This window comes from Ascochyta rabiei, chromosome 16 (assembly GCF_004011695.2).
Source record: "Ascochyta rabiei chromosome 16, complete sequence".
Taxonomy (NCBI): domain Eukaryota; kingdom Fungi; phylum Ascomycota; class Dothideomycetes; order Pleosporales; family Didymellaceae; genus Ascochyta; species Ascochyta rabiei.
The window spans coordinates 576,868-604,406 of record NC_082420.1 but is presented as its reverse complement, the minus strand read 5'-3'; the positions used below and the strand labels follow the sequence as shown (position 1 = coordinate 604,406).

The following is a 27,539-nucleotide window of genomic DNA, read 5'->3' as shown; positions in this document are numbered from 1 at the left end:
TGCTAGAGCGGTGTGGGGGGTTGCTATGCATGCCGCTCCTGACCAAACAAGCGGATGGCGAGAGAAATTTCGATTAACGTACACTACTCCATCTCCGATCCACGGGGGTCGCCCACCGGCCCACACCTGTACAGAAAACGAGCGTGCAACCGCCCAACCCATACAGACAGACATGCAAACGCCAAAAATAAACAGAACATCGGGGAAACTCGAGCTTATCTGCAACCAGGTAGATCGGAGGTCGATGGAAAGGGGGGAAGGGGGGGGGGGGGTCGAACAGTAGACGAGAGATTCTGTGGGAGAATACTGAATGATCCAACACTAGTAATGCAGACAGAGAGAGAGAGAGAGCCGACCGTCAGAGAAGAAAGGAGATGCGCTGCGCATCGCGACTATACCGCAAAGTACTGGATAGCCGTGCTGGGAAACGTTAGCTCGTGTTTTGCAGTCGTCGTTTGTACGTGTGCTTACCCAAGCGCTGCCATGACGGTAAGCCCGACAAGTGCTCTTCTTGTGACCTTTTCCTTTGTGAGCTTCTGCTCTGTGGTGTACAGCTTCTTGGTAAGCTTGGCAGGTCGCTCGAGCTCAAGGTCCTCGGCATCGAGAACCTCCTCCACCTTTCGCTTCGACGACTGGGGCGCGCTCGATGCGCCAGCGTCCAGCTCTCGTGCCTCTTCGACCATGCGCTTGGCCTCCTCAATCATCTTGGTGGGATCCTCGGGCTCGCGGAGCTCCGGGTGTGACGCTGGCACGTCGATCTGGACGTTTGTCGTTGTGACTTCGGAATCGCCCTTCTGCTCGACTGTCTCCTTGACCTCAATGCGCACCGTCTCCGACTTGACCTCGCCTTCCTGCGCCTCCTTGACGTCGCCATTTACTGCCGAAGCAACCGAGTCTGACTGTTTGAAGCCATTTGATACCAAAGCAGACGATGGCGACTCGGTCGCGGTGCTCTGGAAGATCTCCTCGGCCCTCATGGCCTCGGAACGACCGCGGGTGGCGCGTGACTTGCGAGGGGTTGCCATCTTGCGGCTCGGCGTAGCCAACTTGCTGGGCGAAACACTCCTCGTGGATCGTGCGCGGGTCGAGCGGACCGCGGTGTGCGGTGGGAGCTTCACGTTTTGGGCTTTTCGCAGATCGAACTTGGGAGGCGCCTGGACGTGCACACTGTGCTTATCCTTTGCGCCCTTCTCGATTGGCTCGTTGTCGAGCAATGCCAGGAGCCAGTGGCGCATCGAGTACTCGTCAGCTAGTGAGAGTGCTGCAAGAAAGGGAAATTAGCGATGCGCGCTTGTTTGAGGGCGGCGTTCGCGGGATAGCCACTCACCCTCCTCTGGCGCGATCCAGACGCTGCCGGCGACCTCATCAGGGCCTGCCGAGGGGAACGTCTTCTGGTAGCGGCGCTCGGTCTCTTCCTCAGCGAGCGTAGCCCAGGGGAATGCAGCCTTGAACATTCCGGTCGCGCTGATGTAGCCATCGCTGCTGCGTCGCTGCCCATCCTGTTAGTCCAACGCTTGCGCTACGTCGGTAAATCATCCTCGTACCATTAAGAAGTAGGATACTGGGTATCCGCTGGGGCCGGGCATGAAGATTTCCGAGCCCGAGAGGTCCTTGGGGAGCGGCACGCGCAGATGCGCGTAGTCGAACATGCCGCTGTTCTGCGGCTTTGTTGCGCTCGTCAGGCCGGTGGCGCCAGTCTTGGTTCCGAGATTCGTCTGGCCCAGGCGGCGCCTCTCAATGAGGATCTCGACTGCAAGGCGCTGTTAGCTTCTGTCGCGCAATGGGTGCGATGCGCCTGTGTACATACTGGCCGTGCTATCGGTCGGCTCGAGGAGCGGGTTCATGCGCTCGGGAAGCGGACGCGTTGAAGTCATGGTCGTGGGTATGAAGGGTGGCACGGGTAGCGTAGAGTTGGAAGCGAGGCGCGCAGCGCGGCGTGGTCGCGGTGAAAGCTGTAGCGTGAGGACGACGTAACGTGCGCGCGAACCGCGGAAGAAGAGCTTGTCGCTGACGCGAAGTAACCAAGACTGAGGCACAATCAAGTGGCACGGGTGAAGAAAGCTTGGGCGCGACCTGGTGAAGGTGAAGTGAAGCTGCGCGCGCGTTGACGTTATTGCTTGTGCTGGAGGGATTTCCGACGCGGGTGGGAGAAAGTAGGAGGAAGGAGCGAACGAGGTGTCCCTGCGATGCGCGCTAGTCCACGGTGGCTGGATTCCCCGGACCATACCTCATCGCGTTCGTAGAAATGTCCTGGCTGCCCATTTCGAGCATTGCAATTGCTCTAGCCATGCCGATTGGACACTGGGAGCTCGAAACGCAGTCCATCGCCGAATCAGTGCTGTTGTCGATGACACGGTGAGTAGCCGTCGCCAATCAGACGACTCGCGCGTTTGGCTTTGCAAAGCAGCAAAACTATCGCTGCTCGCCCTGTGCGTAGCTGTTCTCTGCAAAGATTCCGTTTCCCTGCAACAAGCTCTGCCGAAGTCTCCGACCCTAGGATTGCGAAGAGGCCAGCCGCTCAGTCCTGAGCCTCTCTGTCCTTCTGGAACTGTCGCAGAAGCTCCAAGACACCATACCACCGCTACCAATGCTAGTAGCGCGCGCTGGCGTGTAAACAACAAGCTACAGAGACCACAGCGCCAGCCATGCTCTGCGACTTTCTGAACGGTGTAGCAGAATGTGAAACTGAGAGCAGAGGCGTGGACGGGAACCTTTCACCGTGTGGAGCGTCCCATGTACTGCTCACCGGTGTTCTCGCAAGAACCAAGAACCCAGTATTATTTAGGGCAAAAGCAGTCGAGGCTAGCCGCTGTTCTGTGTCTTGCAGCATGAACGTCGGCACAGCGTGCGTAGTGTGTACTGTGCAACCTGAAGGTGCATGTCACATGGATTGGGCTGTTTGCAAGGGTTCTTTGACTGGACGATGGAACACGTGGGGTGCTCCTGGGCCTGAGCATGGAATGTCACGTTCTTCTCAACAGCACGATGAAGCTTGCCTTGCCCATCTGAAGACATTCTTTCGCACTGATGTTGATTTCAACGAGCAGCAGAGAGCCGGTGCAAACAAGGCCGACATGTGAAACGAGGATAGGTCCGCGTCGTATTCCAGCCAGGGGCTTGAGCCAATGGACCCTGACTGGCGGTGAATGATGCTGCATGCCCCACCAGGTCGAGGCTCGCCGCTCGAGCACCAGCAACGCACTCGACTCTCTCCACAAATCCAACGCTCTCCAGAAACACACCGTTGCCTACCGAGACACCCCCACCCGTTGTTACACAGCAGCCATGGCCGACCACAACGACGATCTGCACGCAGAGCAGACGGAGGGCTTCAAGGTCGGTGAGAAGAAGACGCTCGATGAGTACCAGAAGCTGGGTAGGTGACGCCAGATTGTGCGTCCAGCGCACCCAGCACCGCAATCGCTGACACGACGTGCTGCAGACCAGGACGATGAGGCGCTCAACAAGTGGAAAGCTTCCCTCGGTCTCGGTCAGGGCAAGGACATCTCCGACCCCAACGACCCCCGCAAGTGCATCATCTACTCGCTCGGTCTCGAGGTGGAGGGCCGCCCTGACATCATCATCGACCTGAAGTCACCTGGTGCGCTCGAGGCGCTCGAGAACAAGCCATTCACCATCAAGGAGGGGGCTACGTTCCGCATGAAGGCGCAGTTCAAGGTCCAGCACGAGATCCTGGCAGGCCTGAAATACCTGCAGAAGGTCACACGCATGGGCGTCAGCAACAAGATGCAGGAGATGATGGTAGGCGGCAAGCCTTGCTGTAAACAAGCAGAGGCACTGACAGTCTTGACAGGGCTCCTACGGACCCAGCACAGAAGAGAAGCCCGTCTACGAGAAGAAGTGTAAGTAACAGGTACCATGCGCAGGCCTCGACTTGATCTAACCTGCTTCCCAGTCGAGCCGGAGACGGCTCCCTCTGGCATGCTCGGTCGCGGCCACTACACGGCTCTCTCCAAGTTTGTCGACGACGACAACCAGGTCCACCTGCAATTCAAGTGGTCATTTGACATCAAGAAGGACTGGAAATGAGCGCTTGGTATTTGCGACAGTTGAACCAAAAGTGGCTGGCCACTTGGCTGGCATGGGATGGGGTCTGGGCGAAGTGGTGGATATCAAGGGGGGCTCCCTCTGAGTAACGAGTTGATGGTTGACGACGCTCGACGACTCGCATGTTGATGCATGTTGATGCGTGTTGATGCGTGTTGATGCGTGTTGATGCGTGTTGATGCGTGTTGATGCGTGTTGATGCGTGTTGATGCGTGTTGATGCGTGTTGATCTCTCAGATTGGACATGAAGCGGCACTCCATAGCATAGCGAAACAAGACAGTCTGACATTTCGAGACTGCGCCCTTCTGTTCGAGGCAGCGCTCATTCAGGCTCTTCCTTTGTGCGGCCAGCAAGATGCTGGAAGTGGAACCATCTCGCGGCGATGCTTTTCGCCTTGACTGTCCGGCCGGTCCATGCGCGCTCCCCTGCGCCCGAACCGAACCTGCGTGCCGAGAGGTTCAGGAGGGAGACGTCCTGGTCCCATGGGGGCTGTTGCTCGGCCGCGGCAGGATTCTCCTCCTCGCCACCTGGCACAGGCGCGTCCTCGGCTACACGGTCAGCGCGACCGTCTCGTCTGCGCTCACACTCGACGAGGAGCAGCATGGCGCCAGTCCTCAGGGCCGCTTCCACAGCCGCTGCAAAGGTCCTCGACAGACCCTGTGCGGAGAAGGAGGGCGTTGATTTGTGCAAAGCCAGAGGGTTCACGAGTACCAGCCTGTCCCTCCCCGCGCTCTCCTCGGCGTGGACATGGGCGGGTCGATCGTATGCGGTCAGGTAGGCAAGCAATGCCTGGACCGAGGGGCAGAAAGCCAGTTTGACATGTTGAGTCGCGGAGAGATTGTGGAGCGTGGGGGTGAGCAGTTGCTGGAGACTGCCGTCCTGATCCGTTGGAGCTTGCTGGTGCGCCGAGGAACGTGCGAGGTCGTCGAGAAAGGCGGGTTGGTCGGAGCAGACGACGAGGGTGGTAGGGGAGAAGGCGGCAGCCTGGGTGCTGAGAAGGTAGTCGAGCAGGGCCGGGAGGGTCAGTGGGTGGAGGACGGTGGGCCCAAAGGGCATCTCGGCGGACGGCTCAGCAGCAGCAAGCTTTGGGCGAGCGGCTGCCTGTCATGCGTGCATGCATGCTTGCCTACCTGCCTGCCAAGTTGCAAGTACCGCAGCCGGGCTGGCAGGGCAGTTGGTGCGTGGCTTGCGGTGGCTTGCGGTGGCTTGCGGTGGCTTGCGGTGGCTTGCGGTGGCTTGCGGTGGCTTGCGGTGGCTTGTCGTGGCGTGCGGTCCGAGGCCCAGTGGTGACGGGCCAGTGGGAAGAGGCATCAGACTTCCCCGCGCCCCGCTCCGAGCGACCTGGCGGTTGCATGACACCTCCTGCTCATGCACGCAGGCACGCTGGCACACTGGCACGCTGACCTACTGGTACACTGGCACACTGACACACTGGCACACTGACCCACTGGCACACTGGCTCACTGACTCACTGGCTCACTGGCTCACTGGCACACTGGCACACTGGCACACTGGCACAATCCACCCCTTCACACGCCTGTCCGCCGCGGCGTCCCCTTGCCCGACTCCGCGTAGCCGCTGCCGTCCTGGAGGCTGAGCCCGCGCGTCTCCCCCCCCGCGCCCTGTTCAGAAGCGGACCGAAGCGCTTTCGGGGCGTAGCTGGCCGCCATGGAGTCGATCAGTCGTATCTCGAGCTTGCTGGAGACTGGTATGTGCGCCTCCTCTGCTGCTGTTTCTCCTGCCAGCCCTGCACATCTGCTCGGCACCTCGTCCAGCGCGCGCCCGACTGCTGGCTGCCATGCATCCGTCCAACTTTGCTCACTGGTCCCTCTCCACAGCCCGCGACCTCACCCTCGAAGCCGCCCGCGAGGCCAGCAATGCCCGCAAGGCGCCGACGCGCATGCTGCCCTCGGGCCAGCTCAAGAAGCTGCTCGACAGCCGCTCCGAGCGCGATGTCCTCGAGGGCCTGCGCAGGGTCGTCACGGTACGCTCCGCCCCGCCCCGCCCCGCCCCGCCTGCTGCACTGCGAACTGCGAACTGCGAACTGCGAACTGCGGACTGCGGACTGCGGACTGCGGACTGCGAGCACCCAACACACCACCGCCGTCCTCCGCTTGCTGACCATGGCGCCTCTAGATGTCCTACCGCCAGCCGCACTCGCAGACCCTGCCCTTCTTCTCCCACGTAATCAAAAACGTCGCATCGCCCTCGCTGCCCGTCAAGAAGCTCGTCTACATCTACCTCCTCCAGCACGCCGAACATGAGCCAGACACGGCCCTCCTCTCCATCAACACGATCCAGAAGTCGCTCACGGACCAGAACCCCCAGCTGCGCGCCCTGGCCCTGCGCGTCATGTCCGGCATACGCGTGCCCGTCATCAGCCAGATTGTAAGCCTGGCCATCAAGCGTGGGGCCGGAGACATGTCGCCCTACGTCCGGAGAGCAGCCGCCCTGGCAATACCAAAGTGCTACAGCCTGGATCCAAACACGGTGCCCCAGCTCCTCGAATACCTCTCGACCCTCTTGGCCGACAAGCACTACTTCGTCACAGGCGCAGCCGTCGCTGCCTTCCTGGACATTTGCCCAGATCGCCTGGACTTGATACATCCACACTACCGCGCCCTGGTACGCAAACTGGCAGACATGGACGAGTGGGGCCAATTAGCCACCTTGCAGCTCATGATGGTGTATGCGCGCAAATGCTTCCCCAGGCGGACCAAGAATGTCAAGAAGGCTTCAGCGAACACGCGCACGAATGCCAACCCAACAAAGCCTACGAGAGGCTTCTACGATAGCCAGAGTGAAGACGAGGAAGAGGACGAGCAGGAGGATTTCGAGCAAGTGGCTGTACTCGACCCCGACCTCGAGCTTTTGCTGAAGAATTGCTTGTCTCTTCTGCAGTCACGCAACGCTGCAGTCGTGATTGCAGTCGCGAGGACATATCTCTACCTGGGCACGCCTGATTACGTTTCCCTGGCCATTGGGCCTTTGGTGTCTCTTCTGCGATCACCCAGCGACATTCAACACATTGCCCTTTACAACGTTGTCCAAGTCTGCTTGACGCACCCGGAACCGTTTGTCAAGTACTACACGCACTTCCTTGTGCGCTCCACGGATGCTCCACACATCTGGCGGTTAAAGCTGGAGCTGCTTACACTGATCTTCCCGCACGCGCAACCCAGGCTGCAGAGTTTGATACTGGCCGAGCTCAGTCACTTCTCACACTCTGGCAGTCTGGATCCTGCCCTTGTTAAGGAGTCTGTCCGCGCGATAGGCAGATGTTCGCAAAGTCCTGCCACAAGCCCGCAAACATCAGCACGGTGCCTAAGACTACTTCTCAAGCATATCGGCTCCGCAGACGCCCACCTAGTGGCCGAATCTCTCGACGTCATTCGACACTTGATTCAGCGCAATCCAGACGCTCACCGTACAACCGTAGTGCGATTGGCGAAGCACCTCGACGCAGCAACCAGCCCCCAGGCACGTGCAAGCATAATCTGGCTCGTAGGCGAGTTCGCCGGTCTGGATCCGGAAAACAACATAGCCGCAGACGTTCTACGCATTCTAGCAAAAGGCTTCGCCGACGAAGCCGAACCCGCGAAGCTGCAAATCATGCTCCTAGCTGCCAAAGTGTACATCCACCACCTGCACGCCAATCCCCCACCGTCTCCTACGACGCAAGAAGAAGCCCCCGAGTCGAGCGCCTCTCTACTAGACAACTATCAGGAAGACGATGGCGGCTTCCGCGACGCGCACCTCGAGAACCCTCCGCCTCTCGAACCCGAGCAGAAAGAGTCACCGCATCAGGTCGAAGCGCTATACAACTACATCCTCGCCCTGACCCGCTACGACACATCCTACGACCTGCGCGATCGAGCCCGCTTGTACAAATCCCTCCTTTCCTCCCCCTCGAGCACTCAACTCGCCTCGCTGCTCCTCCTCGCGCCCAAGCCCGTCCCACACATCCCTTCGCCCTCGGAGACGCGCAAAAACTACGTCCTCGGCAGCGCCTCGCTCGTCATTGGCGACGAAGGCGGCGTGGGCGGCTTGCGCGGATACGAAGACTTGCCGCCATGGGTCAAGGCTGGGAGAGAGCCCGACGCGGCCCTGCGCGACGAAGCAATCAAGGAAACCTACGTTTCCGCGTACGAAGTCGCAAAGAACATGTCGGCGAGCGAGCGGCTGGATGCTGCGGCCCACGTCGACAGCGGAAGGGTGCGCATGCCCGAGACGATCGCGTCGTACAGGAGCCCGAACGGCGTCGGCAGCGCGGTCGAGAAGCCGGCGCACAAGGAAAAGACGCTCGATGACTGGCTAGCCGAGTCCAGCGGGAGCGAAGAGACGGATGATGATGAAGATGAAGACGAAAGCGACGAGGAGAGCGAGTACGAGACGGAGAGTGAGAGTGAGAGTGGAGATGAGAACGCCAGACTCGTCAAGTAGAGCAGAAAGTAGATTTGACTCGATTTAATTCATTCAATTCAATTCGAGACAATCATGCATGCATCGTCTCGAGAATGAAAAAAAAAAAAAAAAATTAGCTGCAATCATCATCTCCCTTCTCCCAGCTTGTCCTAGTCCATGCACCATGCAAGCAGATCCTGTGTTGGAGCAAACTCCAGCGAGCAAACCAGAACCTCGCCGAGCTGAACGGAATGTACACAGGGAGACATCGATTCCGAGCACACGGCGGATTGGTTGTTGGATGGAAGGAGGACTACAGGCGACGCAATCCACGTACATGGATCGGACAGCCGCTTGGACGAGCATTCCTAGGTTTCGTTGCGAAGGTGGGGTTGTGGTTTGACCACGACACCACTGCATCTGAGCCTCGACGCAACACGAGACTTCAAGTAGACTGTATATACAGCATCAGGTCTTCGTATACACGAGACGCATCTCATGCATTGTGCAGTTAGGATTACGGTACTGCCATCCCCGCGGACAGCTTCAACAAACATGTCATGTCGAGCGAGAGTCTCCGTCTACGCCATACGGCTAATAATATGCCACAGGACTTTTTTTTTAGTCGGTAAATCAAAGACAGCGCACCAGCCTAACACCAGGCTACTTACCTTCAGCGTTTTGACAGCAAGAACACGCGATAGAAAGTGGACGACAGCAGGATAGCAAGACTGGAGTGTGGAAATTGAAAGCAGACCAGCGCATTCTTGAGCGCGGAGAAATTAATCATGGGGTTTCGTGAAGAAGGGGTCGAGGACTGAATACAACAACAGCTGCAAAAGTACAGAGGTGAAAAGAACCAGCAACAAAAGGTGTAGACAGGTAAAAGGGTTTTTCAGTTGCACGGCCGTGTAGAGGTGAAGAACATCCGGCCAGTCCCAGGTGCGTAAGATAACGCCGTGTAATGCTCCGTGTCGACGAAGAAAGCGAAAAGAAGATACAAGAAAAGAGGTAGGTTGTCCGATGATGTCGGTCTTTATAGGCGCAGAATTGCTCTCAGAGGAACCGGAAGCAGGTATCAGCAAGACAGGACACGCTCAGTGACATTCAGGCACGTGAGGATTCTGAAGATGACATGGAATCCCATCGCCGACGAACCTAGCGGCGGCTACTCATCGTCAGTGACGTTCAAAAGTATGGAGACTTTGTCACGGTAGTGTGTTGTACGAGAAAGTCTTACCCATATGCAGCGTCGACTTGCGAGCGTCGCTTCCGCTTAGTGTGATCGTCATGCTGTCTTAATCGTTCGTCGTCGGCGTCTGTGTCACCATAGCTCCTCTTTCTAGAGAGGGAGCTGTCGCTTTGTTCGCATTTCAACCCTGGTACAACAGTTTGCTCGCTAGCTTCAGCAGGTGTCTCAGTCCCGAAATCAGATCCAGCAGCGGTCCCGTCGCTGGCTTCAGATCGCGCGGGGCTGCCTCGTCCGCCGTTAAAACCATTGGTATGGTATTGCTGCTGTCGATTGCTGGGGTTCCATGGATCGTATCGGTCATGTTCTGGAGGAGGTGGAGGTAGAGGACGTCGGCCGTTGGTTGATGACATCGAACCATAGGGTCGTTGTGGTGCAGTGGGGTGACCAACAGTGCGAGGACCGTCTAGTGGGTGGCTCCTCTGTGGGTCCGTCTGGGTTTGGGATAGTGCACTAGACTCGATTAGTTGTGAGAGCGAGGGGAGACTACCATAACTCACGATAGTTGCAAAGACGCTGCAGGCTTTACAGGTAGCAGCACTGACGGCTTTTCCTCCGGCGATGGCACGGGGAAAGGAACTGGCTCTCCCGATACTGGCTTCGGCAACCCGGTAACTCCTAATGAAGCAAGGATGTCCTCCTGTGTCTGCGGATTGGCGGACTCATCCGCACGAGTTAGGTCTGCAGTCTTCACATCCTCACCACTGGTCGATAGAGCTTGTTCGAGGTGATCCATGATACTCCAGTCTGCCTCGTGCATCACGGCATCCCCGACCTTCGCATCCACTTCGACAGAATCGTCTAATCGGTCTCGCTGCGCAATGCAGTCCTCCACTGGTATAAGATTGTGTTGCATCTCTTCGTCTGTGAATACGACAAATGCAGGGTCATCCTGAACGTAATCCCAGTCGTCCGTTTGCCTGACATCCAGAAATGCTTCGTGGGAGTTATCCGCTGTAAAGTAAATCGAGACTGACTCTCCATTACCCAGCTTCTCCGGAGTGGGTTTGAGAGACTGCTCTTCGGCTTCTTCGAAAGTGGCGGGCAACGCTCGGGTCATTTGTTTGGCCGGGTGCCAAATGATTACGCCTAAGCTGAGATTCGGGTCCACTGGCTCGTTGCTCTTGGGCCATATGGCGCCGTCAAAGTCGAAGTCCCAATCATCCCAAGCAAGGTAGAGATCTGGCTTTTTGCCAGCCGCATTGTCATGTGAAATGCTCGTAAGTGGATGTGATGGTGCCGGTGGAGCGGAAGCCAGGTGGGCGGTAGAAGGCGTTGGTGTCGCGTTTGGGTCCGACATCGGCTGATCGTGGGTAGCTGGACCAATGTACGCGTTGTATTGACTTTGCGGTGGGTATGAGGCCTGAGCTGGTACTTGTGGCCACCCCGCGCGTTGACTAGGTTCTACTGCCGCAGTATGTGGCGGATAAGGCGGGTAAGACGACTGTGGAGCTCCATAGCCCTGGGTTCCAGGATATGCGGGTGCCTTTAGAGAAGGTCGCCGGGACCACTGGTAGCTTTGAGCTTGAGGGTGCGACGCAGGATAGCTTGACGGCTGCGGTGGCCCATAAGTGTGAGGAGGATAGCCTTGCTGGGGGGGTACAGCAGCATACCCTTTTTTGGGGTATTTGTGCTGCGCTTGAGGTGCTTGCGGGAAGGCTGGCTGATGTGGCGGTTGATACTGACCAGGCTGTTGATGAGTGTTGAAAGGAACTTGAGGCTGCGCCGGCCCACGGTACCCAGGAGGAGGTGGATAACGTGTTATTATCGGATTGCCCTTCTTCTTAAGTGGTCTGACAACCCATCAACGGCTGTCGATTGGCAAAGCCAACACATGTTGGTAAAACATGCTCGACGCCAACTATGCTGAGGAGGAAGGAAGGAAAACGTTCTGCTCACCTAGTATCTTGTGGTCGGTGCGGTGGCCCAGGATACGACGGTACATTCTGATACTGACCATAGGGTAGCTGCTGGCCATAACGGTAAGGCGGAAGTTGGCCAAAGCCCGATTGCCCATTAGCATGTGGAGGCGCCTGGTATGGTGCAGCTCCCGCTAGAGGCCCGCTCCACGACATTCCTCCACCGAAAGAGTGTGTATTCGAACAGCCAGGATGGAAGGATTGAGAACTGCCTTGGCCAGGGAGCTTTTGAGCTGGAGGGATTGTTGTCAAGCGAGGTGCGGCTGGGCTCTTTGCGAGGAAAGAAACGCTGAGGTGCGCGTTCCTCGAATTTGGTCGCGCGCACGTGCCAAGAGGATAGGAAAGCACGACCGTTCATTGACTGAGATCCTGCGCGTCCACGGGGACGGACTGATAGGTTGGGTTGTGCAATCGCGGTGCGAAGAACATGGCACAAAGAGAAGATGGAAACTGGATGGAAATGCCGAAGCTGGCAAGCTGCTGGTGTGAGGAGAAGAAACCAGCCGTCAGAATGATCGAGACAGAGGGCAAGAGCAAGGGAAGTGCATGATAGACGCAGCCCAGGACTGGCCAAGCAAAAGACTGGGAACATTCAACAGCTGTTGTACCGAGCTTCTGTCGCTATCGAGCGTTTGGAAGTGTAAGGGACGCTTGCCGCAGCTCGGGTTTCTTAGTCACCTGAGCTTGGGCCAATGCGGGATGGTGAGCAACGAGGGACGGAGCGGCAGCACAGTTGCCTCCCATGTTCGCCTTTGCGCCGTCTTGTGTACTCTACGTCTCGATGCGCCTCCGAGGATGATTGTACGGTATCGACACCTGCTAGCGACCACCTTCGCCTCGATACCCTGAGCTTGCCGTCTATGCCGCCTCTCTTCACACCAACTTCACAACTACTACCATGCCAGGTCTTCCGTGTACGTCACGCATGAGCGCAAAGACGTATGCTCACACAGGCTGATTGTGTACAGCTACCGTAGACCTCGATGAGTGTATATCGCGGCTCTCCAAGAAGGAGCTGCTGGCCGAGTCCGTAGTCGAGGCAATATGCGCAAAGACAAAGGAGCTTCTTATGAAGGAGAGTAATGTCGTGCACATCAGAGCACCCGTGACAGTCGTCGGCGACATCCACGGCCAGTTCTTCGACATGATGGAGATCTTCAAGATCGGAGGACCATGTCCAGACACAAACTATCTTTTCTTAGGTAACTCATTTGCTCCCACTCACACGCAACCGCCGTAACTGACAACAATTCAGGAGATTACGTCGATCGCGGCCTCTTCTCTGTCGAAACTATCTCCCTCCTGGTCTGCTTGAAGCTTCGATACCCGCATCGAGTGCACCTCATTCGCGGCAACCACGAGTCTCGAGGCGTCACCCAATCGTACGGCTTCTACACCGAGTGTTCACGGAAATACGGCAACGCAAACGTGTGGCATCATTTCACCGACATGTTCGACTTCCTGACGCTGTCAGTTGTCATCAACGACCAGATCTTCTGCGTACACGGCGGCCTGTCACCTTCCATACATTCCATCGACCAAATCAAAATCATCGATCGCTTCCGAGAAATCCCACACGAAGGTCCGATGGCAGATCTGGTATGGAGCGATCCAGACCCCGAGCGAGACGAGTTCTCGCTCAGTCCCCGGGGAGCTGGGTACACCTTCGGCGCACAAGTTGTGAAGAAGTTCCTGGAAGTGAACGCTATGTCGCATATCCTACGAGCACACCAACTCTGCCAGGAGGGCTTCCAGGTCCTCTTCGATGACAGATTGAGCACTGTATGGAGTGCTCCCAACTATTGCTACCGTTGCGGGAACATGGCGAGCGTGTTGGAGGTCAGCGACACCGGCGAACGCTTCTTCAATGTCTTCGATGCAAGCCCTGACAACGATGTACATAGAGCTGAGCAGCAGCAACAGCAGGGCAAGGAGGTGACAACAGAGTACTTCTTATGATACCCATTGTACGTACTTACGCGATATGGCACTGGAAAGGGATTTGCATGTGGCGTTGGGTGTTGCTCTGCTTCTTGTCTTCGTCGCGTTCTGGGCCAGTACAGAGGCATGAAGAGGCAGACACTGCATAGACATTTGCGTGAATACTATGTCGAACCAAGAGCGTTGCTTTGAGTTATGTTATAGCTTGCTATCCTGTGCAACGCGCTTTATCAGCACCCCAAGTATTTTGTTTCGACCCATCGATTCTCCATGTCGTCTCCTATCCTCGCCACGACGATCTTCATCTCAGGGAACACGCTAAGCACACGGTTCATTCCAACGCGACCAGCCGCGTAGGTAACGAATGCTATCCTCTCCGCTGGAACACCGTGATCTACCAAGACCTGCACAGCCATCAACGCTGCGGCACCGGACGAGAACTGCGGATCCAATACTAAAACAAGACTGTGCTGGGCAATGTTTGGAGGTAGTGCTCGGTAATGCAGTTCAGGCTCTCCAGTCCGGTAGTTTGTCTGGATCAGTATTCTCCCTGTAACGCAGTCTGGAATCGTGCGTCGGAGGCCAGTTTCGAACGCACTGCCACCACGTAGGACAACTACAGCACTGACTTCGCCTTCCTTCTTAAGTCCCATATAGATGTTGTTCTGCGGCGTGTAGATCTGCCTGGGTGTGAACGGCATGAAGTCCACCGCCGTCTCAATGAGCAGCGCGACCATTCTGTCAAAGTAGAAGACAAAATCTTCTTTGGAAGTGCTCTGGTCCATGAGCATAGTATGCATGCCCCTGACTTGACTGGTCTGCTCCAAAACCTTTGCGTTGCCATGTAGCGGACTGTCTTCAGCGATCTGGCCCAGGCGTCGAAGCTCCATCTGGTGTTGAGCCGACTTGTGCTTGAGTGTCTTCCGGACTTGGTCACTGACCATGGAAATGGCGACTTTGTTCTCGATACCCCGAGGGACGATAAGGTCGGCAATTTCACGCTGCGGCGCAACATATTTGTAGAAGTTCGGCTTGACGAAAGCGAACCACTGCTTGATGCAGCCTTCGATATCACGACCACGTTCCTTGACGTCTCGAACCAATCGTCGCGACAGACAGAGGTCAGAGTCTGCTTCAGCAAAGATCTTAAGATCAAGCATGTCCAAAACTCGCTGGTCGTGAAGGGCAAAAATTCCCTCTAAGATCACAACATGGGGTGAGTAGATTGTGGTTGTCTGCTCGAGTCTTGCGTGCTTCTCGAAAGAGTAGACTGGTACTTCTGCAACCTTACTGTTTGACGGTCAGCCAGATATTTTCAAATGTGACGATATCCATACCCAGCTTTGATCTCTTTCAATCTTTCAACCAGGATATCAAAATCGATGGCCTCAGGCGAATCAAAGTCCCATTCGTTTTGAAAAGCCTTTGCCGATTGCTCCGGGGTTAACGACTTATAGAACGAATCCTGACTATGTTCAGTATGTGTGCACGTGATCCACTGCACGTGCTTCGTACGCACCATTGAAAGGATTACCACCCATGGCAGGTTCATGGAGGCCACAATAGCCAACGCCAAAGAAGTCTTGCCAGACCCGGAGCTGCCAGCTACGCCAATGATGTTGGCGTTGCCCCATGGAGGCTGGTAATGTGTTCGGCGGCCTTGTGAGGACATGATGGCGCGTGAAAATTTTGAGTTTCAAGTCAATCCAACACCTACCTCATTTCATATGGAAAATAAAACAACGGGGGGCTAAAGATATGCAAAGCTTTATGTAGTGATATCGTAACGACAGATTTTGAGTAGCTGCTCGGGGCCGCCCGCTTACTGCGCGGCCTTGGAGGCCCACTGTTTCTCGCCAAGCAGCGCTACCAAGCGAGCTGACTTTCTCTTCATGAGCTTCGTTGCAACGACTCTTCCTGCACCAACAGCCCGCAAACTTTGCGCGAGCCCACGACACTCGACCGCGGTCGAGCAGCTTCACGCTTTTCCTGATGGACGTCGGATGAGGTGATAAAGCGCCTCTGCTTCACCATGGTATGCATACTCTGCGACAGACAAGCTGCGCCCCTCACACTAACCTGACCCGCAGAGCTCATCCACTGCTTCCGTCTCGGCTGCAACGCCGACGCAACACCCTTTTCAGAGGAAGATTGACGATGTCAAGCCCTCCAAGTCGTAAGTTACACTCATTTTTCCACTTGTGCCTTCTTACATGATGCGATAAAAAATAAGTTGGGAATCTCTCCGAAAATTCCGTGTAGAGCACAACATAACTTGTAGTCTGATCTCGAGCAACGCTTGTTGCTCTACTTTACCATTCCATCAGCATGTATGTACACAAGCATTTGCTGACTGTATAACAGAGACATCAACTTCGTCGTCATGGACTACCTGGTCAGTGAGGGATATCCCCGAGCTGCAGAGAAGTTTGCCAAAGAAGCGAACATCCAGTTACCATTTGAAGAGGAGTTTATCCAGTCTCGCGTAGAAATACGACAGGCTATCCATGCTGGCGATATTGATGCTGCCGTCACTAAGATCAACGATCTGAACCCTCAGGTATGCATTGACACACTCCCAGTCTCTCTCCTTCTTGCAGGATTATATCCAGTTTCATGCACCACGCATAATCTTCCTTGATGATAATCAAACCTTCAGTCCTCAGTATGATTGCAAGCAAACACATGTTTAGTTGACACATTCTTGTACTGAGCTCAGCTAACACATGAAAGATTCTTGACACCGATCCCGCTCTTCATTTTGCACTGCTTCGCCTGCAGCTCATTGAGTTGATTCGGTCGTGCACTGCGTCCGCAACTTCAGACGTTACACCCGCACTGAGCTTTGCATCGTCACAGCTGGCTCCCCGCGCTGCTACAAACCCAGACTTTCTCAAGGACCTCGAGCTCACCATGACCCTGCTCATCTTCCTTCCGGCCACTGGCAAGCTGCAGAAAGAGCTTGGTGAGCTTTTGGAGCCGTCGCTGCGTCGGAATGTTGCCAGCCGAGTAAATGAGGCTATCCTCATGAGCATGGGCGCCCATGGAGAGGCTCGGATGAGGAGCCTGGTACGCCTACGGCAATGGGCAGAAGCAAAGGCTCGAGAGGTCAACAAGGACATTCCTCCCGTTATGCCTCTTGGACTGCAAGGCACCGAAGACAAAGCTATCGGGAACAATGGCGAAGGCGCAGACGTAATGGTACAATGATGTGTCATTGCTGGGCCTATACCTGGGTCATAGGAAGACCTGTTGCTGCCTATCAGCACAACCACAGCAACCCCTCTCGGTTCCTGGTGTTTCGAGATATGAGGCTACGATATAATGATGATGATGATGATTACACAATTCTGCTTGTACTGCTATCTTTCCACCAACCCTCATGTCCTTTGTCCCTTCGTTTCTGCCATGTCTCAGTTCAATAACTCGAAAACTGCCAAGCTGCCACCACGGTAGCCCCTCCTGAACACTAACCCGAGCGCCATGGATACCCTGACCAGCCATCGTCACATGTGTCGTCTGCATTATTCTGGAAGGCCTTGGATACGATACCACGTCGTGCAGATCATAAGGCTGATAGCCATGAGCAGCACGTCAAAGAGATATATTGGCCACTCGTGTGCCAGCAGATTGCCGTCCTATATGCTTTGGCCAGTCAAACATAAGCAGAAAACCAACGGCTTGTACATAACACCCATAGCGTACCCGGCGACGCGAAATACGTTCCGGATTGTGATCAACCCACTGACTACGCATAGCATGAATAAGTACCTCTGCCAATCGAATTTCTGTGCCAGCCCTTTCGACCCTTTGACCTTTTTAGCCCGAACGTGAAAGACAGCCGCAACGATAACAAAGAAATTCGGATAACGTGGATCAATCGACTTTGCCGCATATCCCAACTTGCCTATAACACCACTGCAGACCCTCGTTCCATCGGCTATCACGACCATTCAGTTGGGCGAACAGATCTTCAACAATCCGCTTACCGGCGTATCTTGTCCACCAAACTTCCTCCAACGCAAACGTAAGTGTGCCCCAACACGCCAGTGTCACCATAGCTGCAGTTTCGCCTGACCCGACTTTGTGAAAGAACTCAGCCTCGATCATGACTAACCATCCGAAGATCGATCGACCATTGTTATCGGCATATGCCTTCTCTATCTTCTGCAGCGCGCTGCGTACAAAGGGAGTCGCAGTATCGTCCTGATCCATGTTCGCTAGTCCCGCATCGCTCAGCGCTCGTACTTTGTCCGCAGTAATAAGTCTGCTATCCTCGATCTTCTGGACGGTAGGACTTCTGAAGATACGCGCCAATTCACTATTCTCAGCTCAGCTACGACACTGCTCAATCACTTCGTGCAGGCCCAGCATACACCTCCTAACCCGCAGCATCACCTCAGGCATAGGATCCAGTCGCTCGTCTGATGCTGCCGGGACCATCGATGCCAGCAAAGTGCAAATGGCATTGAGAGCAGTAGCCAGAACAACAGACTCACAGGTCTCTTCAGTAATCCTGACCAGCGACTGACCTCGATTGAGCTCGGCAATACTCTGATTCTGGTAGTGGAGCGCTGCAGTGACGTGGATGTACGTCTCAATCGTCCCTGTCGCTTCGCTTGCGCTGTGAAGAGAGGTGAATGCAAGTAGTATATCCATAAGGTAGGAATACTCCAAGGCCTTGTTGACGGTCCAGTCACGGAAGACTTCCATGTTGCGAGGGCCGGAGTTGACACATGTAACGGTGCTCCATTGATGCATGAGCTGCAATTCTCACATTCGGGTGGCATTACAGGAGACGCGTTGTGAAGACGGACCGCTGTAGGCATCGAACAATGGACACGACGTAAGGAAGGCGATCTGTTCCGGCGACGGGAATTGGGACGCTTTCGTTGTTGCAACAAGCTTCCTCGATTTGGCAGTGGTGACGATCGAGGTCGCATGTGAATACCCGCATGGATCCTGCCGTTGAGCGCAGTTTCCACATACGGGCGTACCTTCATCGCATTTGACGCGCCGTCGCTTGCACGTGTTGCATCCGGTCCGAGATTTCTTGTGGTATCGTTTTGTTGGCATTCGATCAATCCATGAACATCTGCCATGGCAGTCTTTTCAAAGGTGAGCTGTTCAGGCGTGGCAGCCTTCACAGTCAGGGGCCTCATGTTTTTCCCATGATTGCACCGGTGGGACTTAGACGTGCTGCGTATCGAGAACTTGATGGCGCCAAACCCCTAGTTCTCGTAGAGTGATGCTAAGTGTGCTGGTTTGACGTGGTACGACGTCCGTTCGCGGACGAAAACATCAATCTCACCTCATCCCATCGTCCTTTCCGTGACAGATTGAATGTGATCAGCCAAGGTAAAGACCCAGTGAGAATGCCTGTACAGTATTCTGATAAAACTCCAATGTCCATCTGTATACAAGAAGATTGAAAAAAAAATTCAAGGTGAAAATTCATTGATCCAGTATTTACAGGAAGGCTAGCTGTCTAACCAGCGTGGTATCTCCCGGTCGCTCCCATCAGGATTGGCGCCCTTTGCCACTTACAATGCTTCCTGCAAGCAATCTACTTCGAGGTATCGAGGACGTATCGCCCAGCAATGGCACCAGCGTGCATCTTGTCGTACACCATCTGGAGTTCGGAGAGCCCAACAACCTTGTATGGTGCCTTGATCAAGCCACGAGCAAAGAAGTCGATGGCTTCGGCACTGTCCTTGCGGTTGCCAACATAAGAACCTGGTTTTGTCAGTCGGTATATCATATATGATATTATAAAGTAGAAACCTTACCTTGGATTCTGACCATCTTGATGACAGACTCGAAGACAGGGGCCTTGAGGTAGGCACCGGCTGGGAGACCAATGCAAATGACGGTACCACGAGGTCGGACGTACTCAGCAGCTTGCTGGAACGGCTTCTCGTTTACAGCAACGAGGATGACTGCGTGGGGGCCAAGACCATCGGGTGTAGCCTTCTGTACATCGGCCACGAGGTTCTTGGATGTGGCAAAGTCAACGAATACTTCACCACCAAGCTGTTGGGTGACCATCTTCTGCTTCTCGTCGCCGGTATCAATACCAATGATGCGGCAGCCCATTGCCTTGGCGTACTGGCAAGCAAGAGATCCAAGACCACCACCAGCACCGACGATAGCGACCCACTGACCGGGCTTGACACCGGACTCCTTCAGGCCTTTGTAGACGGTGATACCAGCGCAGAGAACGGGAGCAATGGCGGCGAGGTCACACTCCTTGGGAATTCGGGCAACGTGAGCAGCCTTGGCAATGCAGTACTGCTGGAAGGTACCGTCGACTGTGTAACCGGAAAGGAGGGCCTGCGAACAGAGAGGCTCGTCTGACTGTTGGCAGAAGTCGCAGGAAAGGCATGTTCCGTTGATCCACTTCACACCAGCGTAGTCGCCAATCTCGATGTCTTTGACAAGGTCGCCTCGAGCAACGACGACACCAGCGCCCTCGTGACCACCGACAAGAGGTAGCTTAGTGGCCTTGGATATATGTCAGGTCATGTGATCGTAAGTAGCAGTGGGTTTTGAGCTTACCAGGGGCCAGTCACCGTTCACGGCGTGCAGATCAGTGTGGCAGACACCAGAGTACTTGATGTTGACGAGAACCTCATCTGGGCCAGGCCGCTGTACGGGAATCTTCTTGTAGTCGACGGGTCCACCGGTCTTCTCGATGACCTGCGCCCATTGTTCTTTTGGGATTTCTGGCATTGTGAATTAGATGGAAGATGAAGAGCTGAATGTACGAGAAAAGATATTGAGAGTAGTAGTGAGTTGTTTGGTCGAAAGCTGATGGTTCAATTGACAGGGTGGAGAGAGGTCTTATATACTTGCAATTGAGCCTGCTGATAAGCGCGAGACAGTAACTCCACCCTGCGGTACAACTGGAGTACCAGGGTCTCGATAGCTCGAGCGTTTGCTTTCTTGGAAACCTACAGCTCTATTCAGTAACACACTCCTCTCTACCGACCAGTCCGAGTCGACTTTTCGGCGAGCCGGAGCTATTGCATGGCTGAGCAGTAATCCTCATTGGCCTGAGAAGGTCCTGTCATGGGGTGCAGTGCCCACCGAGGGGTACATTCTCAAGGATTGGGCAACAAGCTGTCGGATGATGCTGCATCGGACGGGAGGCGAAGCTCGTACCGCGAGGACCGCAGACGCTCATCAGTGGAGTGGTCTATCCGTGGATAGCAAGGGTTAACGTGGCCTGACATTAGTGTGTAAATCAGGACTAGGGTCAAGGTTACGTGCATTGTGGTGTGAGGGGTGAAGAAAGAGTAACTTGAGGCGGGGTGGCTTGGTCTTAGGCAGCTTGCTGTTTTCGGAACGGGTATCTCCTGATGTTTTCTACTCAGCTCAACAATAAATAATCCACGACCGTGCAGTACGACGGAAGAATCGAGGGACAATTCCCTTGAAATCGAGATACTCATTCAGTTGATCGCCATCTACGAGAGAAACCAGCACGCGCAACTCACCTCACTCAAACCTGGTCCACAATCGGCCCGTGTACTTTCTGGCTCAACGTTCGTCAGCCTCGTGTTGTCATCCTCCAACCGCATCGTCTGGAGCAGATCATGTGAGTAGAGGAATACATCATCGCGTGGGGTACTTGGACAGCTACACCTGTCGGTCGACCGCACCCGAAGCGTTGTTCCGGGCTGCTATGCAAGCTGAACAAGCCACATCCCACAATGTACCTCTCATCACCCCAGAGCAGCGAAGCTATTGCCCAATAGGATGCCACCTAAACATCCAGGCAAACCCATCGCAAACGCACTGCGTGCGGCTCCTGGGGCTACCTACCGTGCGGAGATCCTTGATGCCGGGATAATGCATCCTTGGTCCGCAAGGCCGTAAGAACAATGGCGGGGTAGCTTCGTCGAAGTACTTTTGCACGAAGTAACTTGACAGGCGACGAGTATGACACACCGGATCAAGGGATCGCTACAGGCCAACGGTTTGCTCCAGCTTTACCCCGGATTTATAAGACCCATAAGACCAAATTGGTGCCAGGACAGTCCGGGAACACGAACTAGTCGACGGGGCTTTGGACAGTGTCTAGATCGGTGTGAATTCGCCGGCGTCTGGAGTCTACGCCTTCAGAGCACATTCCAAGTAGACCACCATCGTGGTTGGATGGCCAATATATAATTGATCGTTTTAATCGCGATAACAAGCCGTGGTTGTGGGTGCGGGGGAAAGCCTCATCGTGAGACATTGCGGTTAGCGCGGGGCAGACGGAAGTCCCTGGCTTCAGGTTTGGACTCTGAGAGTAGCGTCAAGGCTGCGTGTTAGCTAGGTGATGATTTTATTGGGTCGACGGGGAAAAAAGGTGTCCAGCGTTGTAAGGGCCTGTTGAGTTGGAAAGAGAAGGTGGCCGGCCCCTTATAGTAGCACGCTCTTGAGAACCTTGATAGCCGACTGAGGACCCTGATGGCACATCTTGTGCTATCGAGACTTTGGTGCTGAACAATCGTGTAAAGCATTGTAATTGCTTGGATCGAATGAAAGAGTGATTGATTGTTATTGCACAGCTGAACCACCGAATTGACACAAAACGCCGCAATGCACATTTTCTTGTCTCCGCTCTACAGAGCGTCCAGTTACTTTGAGTATATGACCACTCCAAGTCTGCAGCACTATAAAAAATCTCAGTTCAAACGTAATATCTCTGTCTCGAGGTGTCTGAATTCGTTTTTCTTTGGCATAAGCAGAACCTTGACTCGCCCCGCCATACCGCCACGTCCCTTTGAAGCTTCGACGCCATTGATTTGTGTTGGCATGTAATGAATACACAGTATCCAAGTACATGTCGAATGCGCAACGACAACGACCACGACACGCACTGTCCTGCCCCACCCTGCTTTCGCCGGAGAAGACCCATCGCCCACCTCACGCCTGTCCAGGTATGAAAAGAGAGCGCCGGAGTCGACGCTTCTCTTGTATTTTTAGGTTCCTTGTTTTCTTCTCCCATCGAGCTAGAGGTCTTCTATCGTCTTCTCGACGTGCGCTGTTCACCAAACCCCCCATTGCAGGAGAGAAAAATGTCTGCTTGCGCTTTGAGGGTGTTGTCGTCTACCAGTAATCTCACTTTGGCGGCAAGGACAGACTCGGTTATGGGCTACCAAGTGTCTCTATACCGAATGCTCTTTTGCTTTCACCATGTGCTGTATCCAGCGGCAGATTCCTCTTCTCTCGAGCGAGTACTAGACCAGAGTTGCTTCGGGTTTTCCACCGATATCAAAGAGCTGTTGACTCGCTGCATCGTGCCTCTGGATCAACGTAAGTGTCCTTACTTTGTCTGCGCATCAACCTCTCCTAGTGCATCTCTATACTCGGTATAGCATCAAACAATCAACTCCAATTTCTCACCCCAAGCCGCTTAGGGATCCATCTACTCATCCCACCCAACAAACACAACTGGTCCGCGCAGATTCACGTCCGCAACCTTCCCCCCAATCTCCCCACTGCTTATATCCCTCTCCAAAACAACAACCGTACTGTTTCCCTGGTGGCCCACCGCAACCTTATCACCTCTCTTGTTGATGCTAAATTGGCGCGGTAGATGTCCTCCACTGGGCGCAATCTGCACCAGACGTAACGAGCCGTCATCCTGGATGCTGAAAGTCGCGAGTGAATCGCTGGGTTTCTTCTTATGAAGGAGCGAAGTTGGGAACGAGTGCTCACGAGACGAGATGACGACGAAGCGCTGATCGGGCTGCGCAGCAAGTCAGCTTGTACATCGCCACGCCACTTCACGGACTTACAGAAACAGCAATCTCGCTCGTAGGCGCAGTATTCGGTGGCAACGTCTCTCCGAGCTCTCCAAGAACTGCGGATTCAGAAACCGGCTCCCATGCAAGACCGCTGGAGCTGTAGGTGACCCGGTACGAATATACTTTCTGACTCAACTCTCCGTTGAACAGTAAGTACCATGCACCGCTCTCCCCAGGCGCCTGCCAGAACACGCCGTGTCTGGGCCCTGCCCCGCTCTCTGTCTTCAACGGCTCCAGCTCTGTCAGTGGCGCAACGGTCCCAGGTGTGTATGTAAAAACACGTATTAGATCAGCGCCCAGATCCGGAATGAGAATATACGGATGCGTAGGGTCGAGGATGACGTGATGGGAATAGCTGTCATCCTGTCTCGAAGCAATGGGGCCGGTGATGTTGTGAGTCGGGTGGATAGTCTGCGAGGCTGGGCTCAACGACCCATTTTTCGGGAACAAAAAGGCGGCGATTGCTGATTTCGTGCTGTGTCATGTTTAGCCCTAGATCTATGGCGGGTGCATGAGCAAAGGGTACGTACTAACTGGCGGTCACGTATCCCCTCTTGCCTTCCCCAACATCAAAGTATTCTGCCGCCACACCTGAGAACGGCGCATCGACCCTATCGATGCTGCTTAAAAGCCCCTTCTCGCCGATTCTGAACAGATTCAGAGATCCTTTCGTTGCATTGCTCTGCCCACGGTCCAGACAGTACAGAAGGCGTTGAGCTGAATCGATGTTGAGCCATGATGGATTTCCGCCGCATTCTCGCGTGGTGGACGTCACGGACAGGTTATACGAATCCTCATGTTGCGAGAGTGAGAGCGTACTCAGATCGCCGTTTGACTGCGCAGCGAAGAGGATTGCTGCGTTAGTTAGGAGAGGAAAGACGAAGAATAGGGAGGTGAGATGAGGGGCGAGCATTGTTGTGGCGATATCTCAATTATTCATGACAGAACTCCGAGTAGAATCTTGCTGTAATCGCAGCCGACTAGCTGCTGCTAGCAGGATGTGTTGGAATCCGCGTTTTGTTCTTGTATTGTGGACACAAGTGCCCAGCCCAAGCGTTGTTGTGGATGGTACTTACTGTCATCGTCCCACGCTTCTTCCTTTAATTTGTGCTTCGGAGGAGGTGTTCCCATTTCAACGTACCAAGCTCTTCCTAAGCCCTTGTACCAAGTTTATGGTGAAGAAAATGTTGTTCGTTGGCACTTGGCGTACGCCTCGCCAAGTTGTTATATATCTAGGAGAGTGTTTTCCGGGATAATTGCGGGGCTACTCTTGGAGAGACTTGACTACTCTCGGGTAACTTCTCCGTCTGGAACAGGGGTATTCATTTCGATTGCCTTGGCGAAGGATGCCGTGCGTTGCGACTCTACAGACCTATTGACTAGTTTAGTCACAAACGTGCGAACAAGCTCCTCCGCTCCTCCGCTCCTGCAATCGTGTCCCTTGAGTCATTAGCATAACAAACCCGACAAGGGAAACCCAAAGCCATGATGAGCTATGAAACATGAGGCAGTCTGTTAGAGAAACATAAGAATGTGTTGTGTTGGCTGTAGCTTTAACATTATGTATGATTGTCTCAACACGCTACATCGTGGGGTATATGTACATTATGCAAGTTGGCAACGTCTAGCTCCCATCAGGATCTTGGAAGTTGCTGATCGTAACATCGTAACAAGAGCTTGCTCGCTTTTTGTGCGTCCACAATATAGGACAGGAAGATGGAAGAAGTTCCAAGAACGCCGCCGCCCCAGGGATAAGATGCAGGAACAAAACGGTAATACAGAAATGAAGTGAACACAGTCGGAAGACTGGTATGGTGTATCAATAGGGCAATCAATAGAAATTATGCCCGCCGAAACCATTTGCTACGGCAATGGGCGGTTGCAAAAGCGTCGCTGGCTGTTGTTGCTGTATGAAGTTCGCCGGCACGTAGTGACTCTGATAAGGATGCTGTGGCATGTTGAAGTCTGCGACAAGGAGCGGGTTTCCGAAGCCTGGTGGAGGCCTCGGACGGATAATGGGGGGTTGGGTCACCGTAGCTTGCATCTGCTGCTGGACGACGACTTGGGCCTGATGTGCTTGTTGCTGCTGGTAAGCTACGTTTGCGTCTTGGGCGTGACCGTTCGCTTGCTGCTGGTCTTGCGCATCCCAGCCCCACTTCTGTTTGAGCTCGGTGTTGACGAAGCCAACCCGCCAGCCTGTCTCTTGACGGATCTTGTCGAAGATATGAAGAACTTCCTCCTGCTCCCTTCGATCCGTAAGACACTCGCCAGCAATGGCAAGAGAGCGCAACGCTACACTTGCAACACCGCGGTCCTTGACGTGTGCACTAATACCGCAGATGAACTTTGAGTTTTGCTCTATCATATTCCACATCTCAGGCTCGTTGGACCCTTGGATTGGGTTGACCTGGGCAAGCAGGACAAGACACGTGTGATAGAACAACCTGGCAACAATAGAGGTCCGCTTGATCAGCCACACTTCCGGAAAGGCGGAGCCCGATATTGTTTGGCCTGGATAAAGGTATGCCATTGGATGCATGGTGCGAGGTATGCCTTCGTTCCACCTATCCGTCATATCCTTTAGGCGCAACCACTCGTTGTGACGATCTTGGAGTGTTTGCCTCGCGATGTCTGGATTTCGTGGTATCGATGCGCGGTAGTTGCATGTCTTCGCGACGATGTACAAAATCCGGTGTGTCCAGGTCTCTTCTTTTCCGGACTCGGTCTCTGGCGAGAAGTCCAGCTCGATACCCCATTCATCAGGATCCCAGGCCACCTGCCAGTTGAAGTGAAGACAACTGAGGATCTCCATACCGACATTGAGCCAGAAGCACGCAGCTCCAACGCCCATCGATCGGGCATTCCAGCGACACTCTTTGATCAGCGCCCGAGCACCGGCGATGTGGTTCATTCGTTGCAGTGCGCGTTCGCCCATGATCTCGTATACGTTCAGGATGACTGCGGTAGTCGCGCACAGGATCGTGTCACGGTCTGGGTCCTGCAGGGAGTGTAACAAATCCCGAGTGGCGACATCATAATAGTGTAGCGCTTTCTCTTCGCTGTACTTTGGGTTGACGAGCGCTAGGTGTCGAGCACCGCATGCCAGGAAGGCATTGAGCAGCATGGGTTCGTTCAACGCGTGGAACGGAAGCAGGCGCGAGAAGTGCTTGTGCGCATCCATACTGTCCATCCAGATGCCAATCTCTTCAACAAAAACCTGCATGTACAGCACTTCCTCTTGGGATTTCAGATAGTCGCGGGTTGGAGCAGGTGCTGGACTCGCAGCGTGGTCCATGGCGTAGGGAGATGGGTTCGAGCCGGAATAGTTCGAGTCTGATTCAGTTAGCATGCGCACTCAGGGCGTAGTAGGACATTTGTTTGGTCACATACGAGCGCGCGCGTGGTGTTGTTGTGGAAGGTGCTGGTGATCGTAGTCGTTGTAGTGTTGCGCCTGCTGGTAAGACTCCTGAGCCATACCTTGGATAGGCGGCAGGAGCTGGTGAGCAGCTGGTGGGGGTGCAAGACCGCCCGGTGGGCCCATTGGGAAGCCGCTGCCGGGCATGGGTATGTAGGTGTCGGCCTCTTCTGCAGGATACATCTCTCGGCCACCCACGTATTCGGCCGCGATGATTCTCGACTCGTCCTGAAAGGCGATCTGGTACTCGGCACCTTTGGGAATCAGGTAGGCGTTCTTCTCGCATGTAGTGTCGAGGAAGTTGAGCTTCTTGCCCCAGTTGCAATCACGCTGAGACTTGGCGCAGTTGTTGCAACAGGGCTTATTCTCATCGCACTTGAGATGCCTCTCTCTGCACGTCAAGCATCCCGTGCGCGTCCTCTTGGGTTTGCCCTCTGGTGTAGCATCGCTTTCCCTCTTCTTCGATGTCTTGTTGCCTGGCGAGTCGTTCCGAGGTGGAGGCGTGACCACGACGGTGCTAGCCATCCTGTCGCTCTTTCGAGTGCATTCAGCTGACCGGCAAGGTCAGCCTACAATCAACCCAGCGTTTGTGGAGCAAGGTCGGCGCCGGACTCCTGAGACGTCGCAGGCAGCTCGTGATGTGGCAGTGGCAGTGGCGGTGGCAGTGGCAGTGGCGGTGGCAGTGGCAGTGGCAGCGGCAGTGGCAGCGGCGGCGTTAGCGTTGGGTATATGGGTTTCGCAA

General features: G+C 54.6%; 12 protein-coding genes across 14 annotated transcripts, besides 12 other annotated features; 4 read left to right on the top strand and 8 right to left on the bottom strand.

Moving 5' to 3' along the window:
* Positions 1 to 331: 331 nt before the first annotated feature.
* Positions 332 to 375: a tandem repeat.
* A 17-nt stretch (positions 376 to 392) lies between these two features.
* Positions 393 to 1,874, bottom strand: EKO05_0009119 (uncharacterized protein; the record flags this gene model as incomplete). The annotated part of the gene is made up of 5 exons (XM_038942066.2): positions 393 to 420; positions 472 to 1,261; positions 1,328 to 1,490; positions 1,545 to 1,750; positions 1,808 to 1,874. The coding sequence occupies 5 exons, from the start codon at positions 1,872 to 1,874 to the stop codon at positions 393 to 395; spliced, it is 1,254 nt and encodes a 417-aa protein (XP_038795727.2).
* Positions 1,875 to 3,285: 1,411 nt separating this feature from the next.
* EKO05_0009118 (rho GDP dissociation inhibitor) lies at positions 3,286 to 4,050 on the top strand (the record flags this gene model as incomplete). Its single annotated transcript, XM_038942020.1, has 4 exons — positions 3,286 to 3,376; positions 3,443 to 3,762; positions 3,815 to 3,863; positions 3,917 to 4,050. 4 exons carry the CDS (start codon positions 3,286 to 3,288, stop codon positions 4,048 to 4,050), a joined length of 594 nt encoding a protein of 197 aa, XP_038795726.1.
* Positions 4,051 to 4,191: 141 nt separating this feature from the next.
* Positions 4,192 to 4,298: a tandem repeat.
* Positions 4,299 to 4,390: 92 nt separating this feature from the next.
* EKO05_0009117 (uncharacterized protein) lies at positions 4,391 to 5,125 on the bottom strand (the record flags this gene model as incomplete). Its single annotated transcript, XM_038941871.2, has 1 exon — positions 4,391 to 5,125. The coding sequence occupies one exon, from the start codon at positions 5,123 to 5,125 to the stop codon at positions 4,391 to 4,393; it is 735 nt and encodes a 244-aa protein (XP_038795725.2).
* A 41-nt stretch (positions 5,126 to 5,166) lies between these two features.
* Positions 5,167 to 5,208: a tandem repeat.
* A 42-nt stretch (positions 5,209 to 5,250) lies between these two features.
* Positions 5,251 to 5,342: a tandem repeat.
* A 104-nt stretch (positions 5,343 to 5,446) lies between these two features.
* Positions 5,447 to 5,588: a tandem repeat.
* Positions 5,589 to 5,737: 149 nt separating this feature from the next.
* EKO05_0009116 (AP-3 complex subunit beta) lies at positions 5,738 to 8,512 on the top strand (the record flags this gene model as incomplete). The annotated part of the gene is made up of 3 exons (XM_038942006.2): positions 5,738 to 5,777; positions 5,908 to 6,053; positions 6,206 to 8,512. 3 exons carry the CDS (start codon positions 5,738 to 5,740, stop codon positions 8,510 to 8,512), a joined length of 2,493 nt encoding a protein of 830 aa, XP_038795724.2.
* Positions 6,061 to 6,085: a tandem repeat.
* Positions 6,092 to 6,153: a tandem repeat.
* Positions 8,404 to 8,492: a tandem repeat.
* Positions 8,513 to 8,531: 19 nt separating the features above from the next.
* Positions 8,532 to 8,565: a tandem repeat.
* Positions 8,566 to 8,589: 24 nt separating this feature from the next.
* Positions 8,590 to 8,606: a tandem repeat.
* Positions 8,607 to 9,631: 1,025 nt separating this feature from the next.
* Positions 9,632 to 11,797, bottom strand: EKO05_0009115 (uncharacterized protein; the record flags this gene model as incomplete). Its single annotated transcript, XM_038942115.2, has 4 exons — positions 9,632 to 9,641; positions 9,714 to 10,175; positions 10,223 to 11,515; positions 11,622 to 11,797. 4 exons carry the CDS (start codon positions 11,795 to 11,797, stop codon positions 9,632 to 9,634), a joined length of 1,941 nt encoding a protein of 646 aa, XP_038795723.2.
* Positions 11,798 to 12,539: 742 nt separating this feature from the next.
* EKO05_0009114 (Protein-serine/threonine phosphatase) lies at positions 12,540 to 13,600 on the top strand (the record flags this gene model as incomplete). The annotated part of the gene is made up of 3 exons (XM_038942044.1): positions 12,540 to 12,555; positions 12,610 to 12,843; positions 12,897 to 13,600. 3 exons carry the CDS (start codon positions 12,540 to 12,542, stop codon positions 13,598 to 13,600), a joined length of 954 nt encoding a protein of 317 aa, XP_038795722.1.
* A 212-nt stretch (positions 13,601 to 13,812) lies between these two features.
* EKO05_0009113 (Uridine/cytidine kinase) lies at positions 13,813 to 15,254 on the bottom strand (the record flags this gene model as incomplete). The annotated part of the gene is made up of 3 exons (XM_038941986.1): positions 13,813 to 14,872; positions 14,920 to 15,047; positions 15,102 to 15,254. The coding sequence occupies 3 exons, from the start codon at positions 15,252 to 15,254 to the stop codon at positions 13,813 to 13,815; spliced, it is 1,341 nt and encodes a 446-aa protein (XP_038795721.1).
* Positions 15,255 to 15,614: 360 nt separating this feature from the next.
* EKO05_0009112 (uncharacterized protein) lies at positions 15,615 to 16,792 on the top strand (the record flags this gene model as incomplete). 2 transcript variants are annotated; one of them, XM_038941934.1, is made up of 4 exons in its annotated part: positions 15,615 to 15,617; positions 15,673 to 15,758; positions 15,947 to 16,142; positions 16,316 to 16,792. In XM_038941934.1, 4 exons carry the CDS (start codon positions 15,615 to 15,617, stop codon positions 16,790 to 16,792), a joined length of 762 nt encoding a protein of 253 aa, XP_038795720.1. The 2 variants fall into 2 exon arrangements, with proteins under 2 accessions (XP_038795720.1, XP_059493449.1); XM_059637466.1 differs by having other exon boundaries at positions 15,947 to 16,792.
* A 95-nt stretch (positions 16,793 to 16,887) lies between these two features.
* Positions 16,888 to 16,923: a tandem repeat.
* A 535-nt stretch (positions 16,924 to 17,458) lies between these two features.
* Positions 17,459 to 18,295, bottom strand: EKO05_0009111 (uncharacterized protein; the record flags this gene model as incomplete). The annotated part of the gene is made up of 2 exons (XM_038942009.2): positions 17,459 to 17,903; positions 17,961 to 18,295. 2 exons carry the CDS (start codon positions 18,293 to 18,295, stop codon positions 17,459 to 17,461), a joined length of 780 nt encoding a protein of 259 aa, XP_038795719.2.
* An 853-nt stretch (positions 18,296 to 19,148) lies between these two features.
* Positions 19,149 to 20,314, bottom strand: EKO05_0009110 (Alcohol dehydrogenase; the record flags this gene model as incomplete). The annotated part of the gene is made up of 3 exons (XM_038942073.1): positions 19,149 to 19,318; positions 19,372 to 20,086; positions 20,141 to 20,314. The coding sequence occupies 3 exons, from the start codon at positions 20,312 to 20,314 to the stop codon at positions 19,149 to 19,151; spliced, it is 1,059 nt and encodes a 352-aa protein (XP_038795718.1).
* A 2,686-nt stretch (positions 20,315 to 23,000) lies between these two features.
* Positions 23,001 to 24,513, bottom strand: EKO05_0009109 (uncharacterized protein; the record flags this gene model as incomplete). 2 transcript variants are annotated; one of them, XM_059637465.1, is made up of 4 exons in its annotated part: positions 23,001 to 23,324; positions 23,374 to 23,857; positions 23,913 to 24,237; positions 24,459 to 24,513. In XM_059637465.1, 4 exons carry the CDS (start codon positions 24,511 to 24,513, stop codon positions 23,001 to 23,003), a joined length of 1,188 nt encoding a protein of 395 aa, XP_059493448.1. The 2 variants fall into 2 exon arrangements, with proteins under 2 accessions (XP_059493448.1, XP_038795717.1); XM_038941968.2 differs by having other exon boundaries at positions 23,913 to 24,513.
* A 700-nt stretch (positions 24,514 to 25,213) lies between these two features.
* Positions 25,214 to 27,322, bottom strand: EKO05_0009108 (uncharacterized protein; the record flags this gene model as incomplete). Its single annotated transcript, XM_038942133.1, has 2 exons — positions 25,214 to 26,715; positions 26,773 to 27,322. The coding sequence occupies 2 exons, from the start codon at positions 27,320 to 27,322 to the stop codon at positions 25,214 to 25,216; spliced, it is 2,052 nt and encodes a 683-aa protein (XP_038795716.1).
* A 115-nt stretch (positions 27,323 to 27,437) lies between these two features.
* Positions 27,438 to 27,504: a tandem repeat.
* Positions 27,505 to 27,539: the final 35 nt, after the last annotated feature.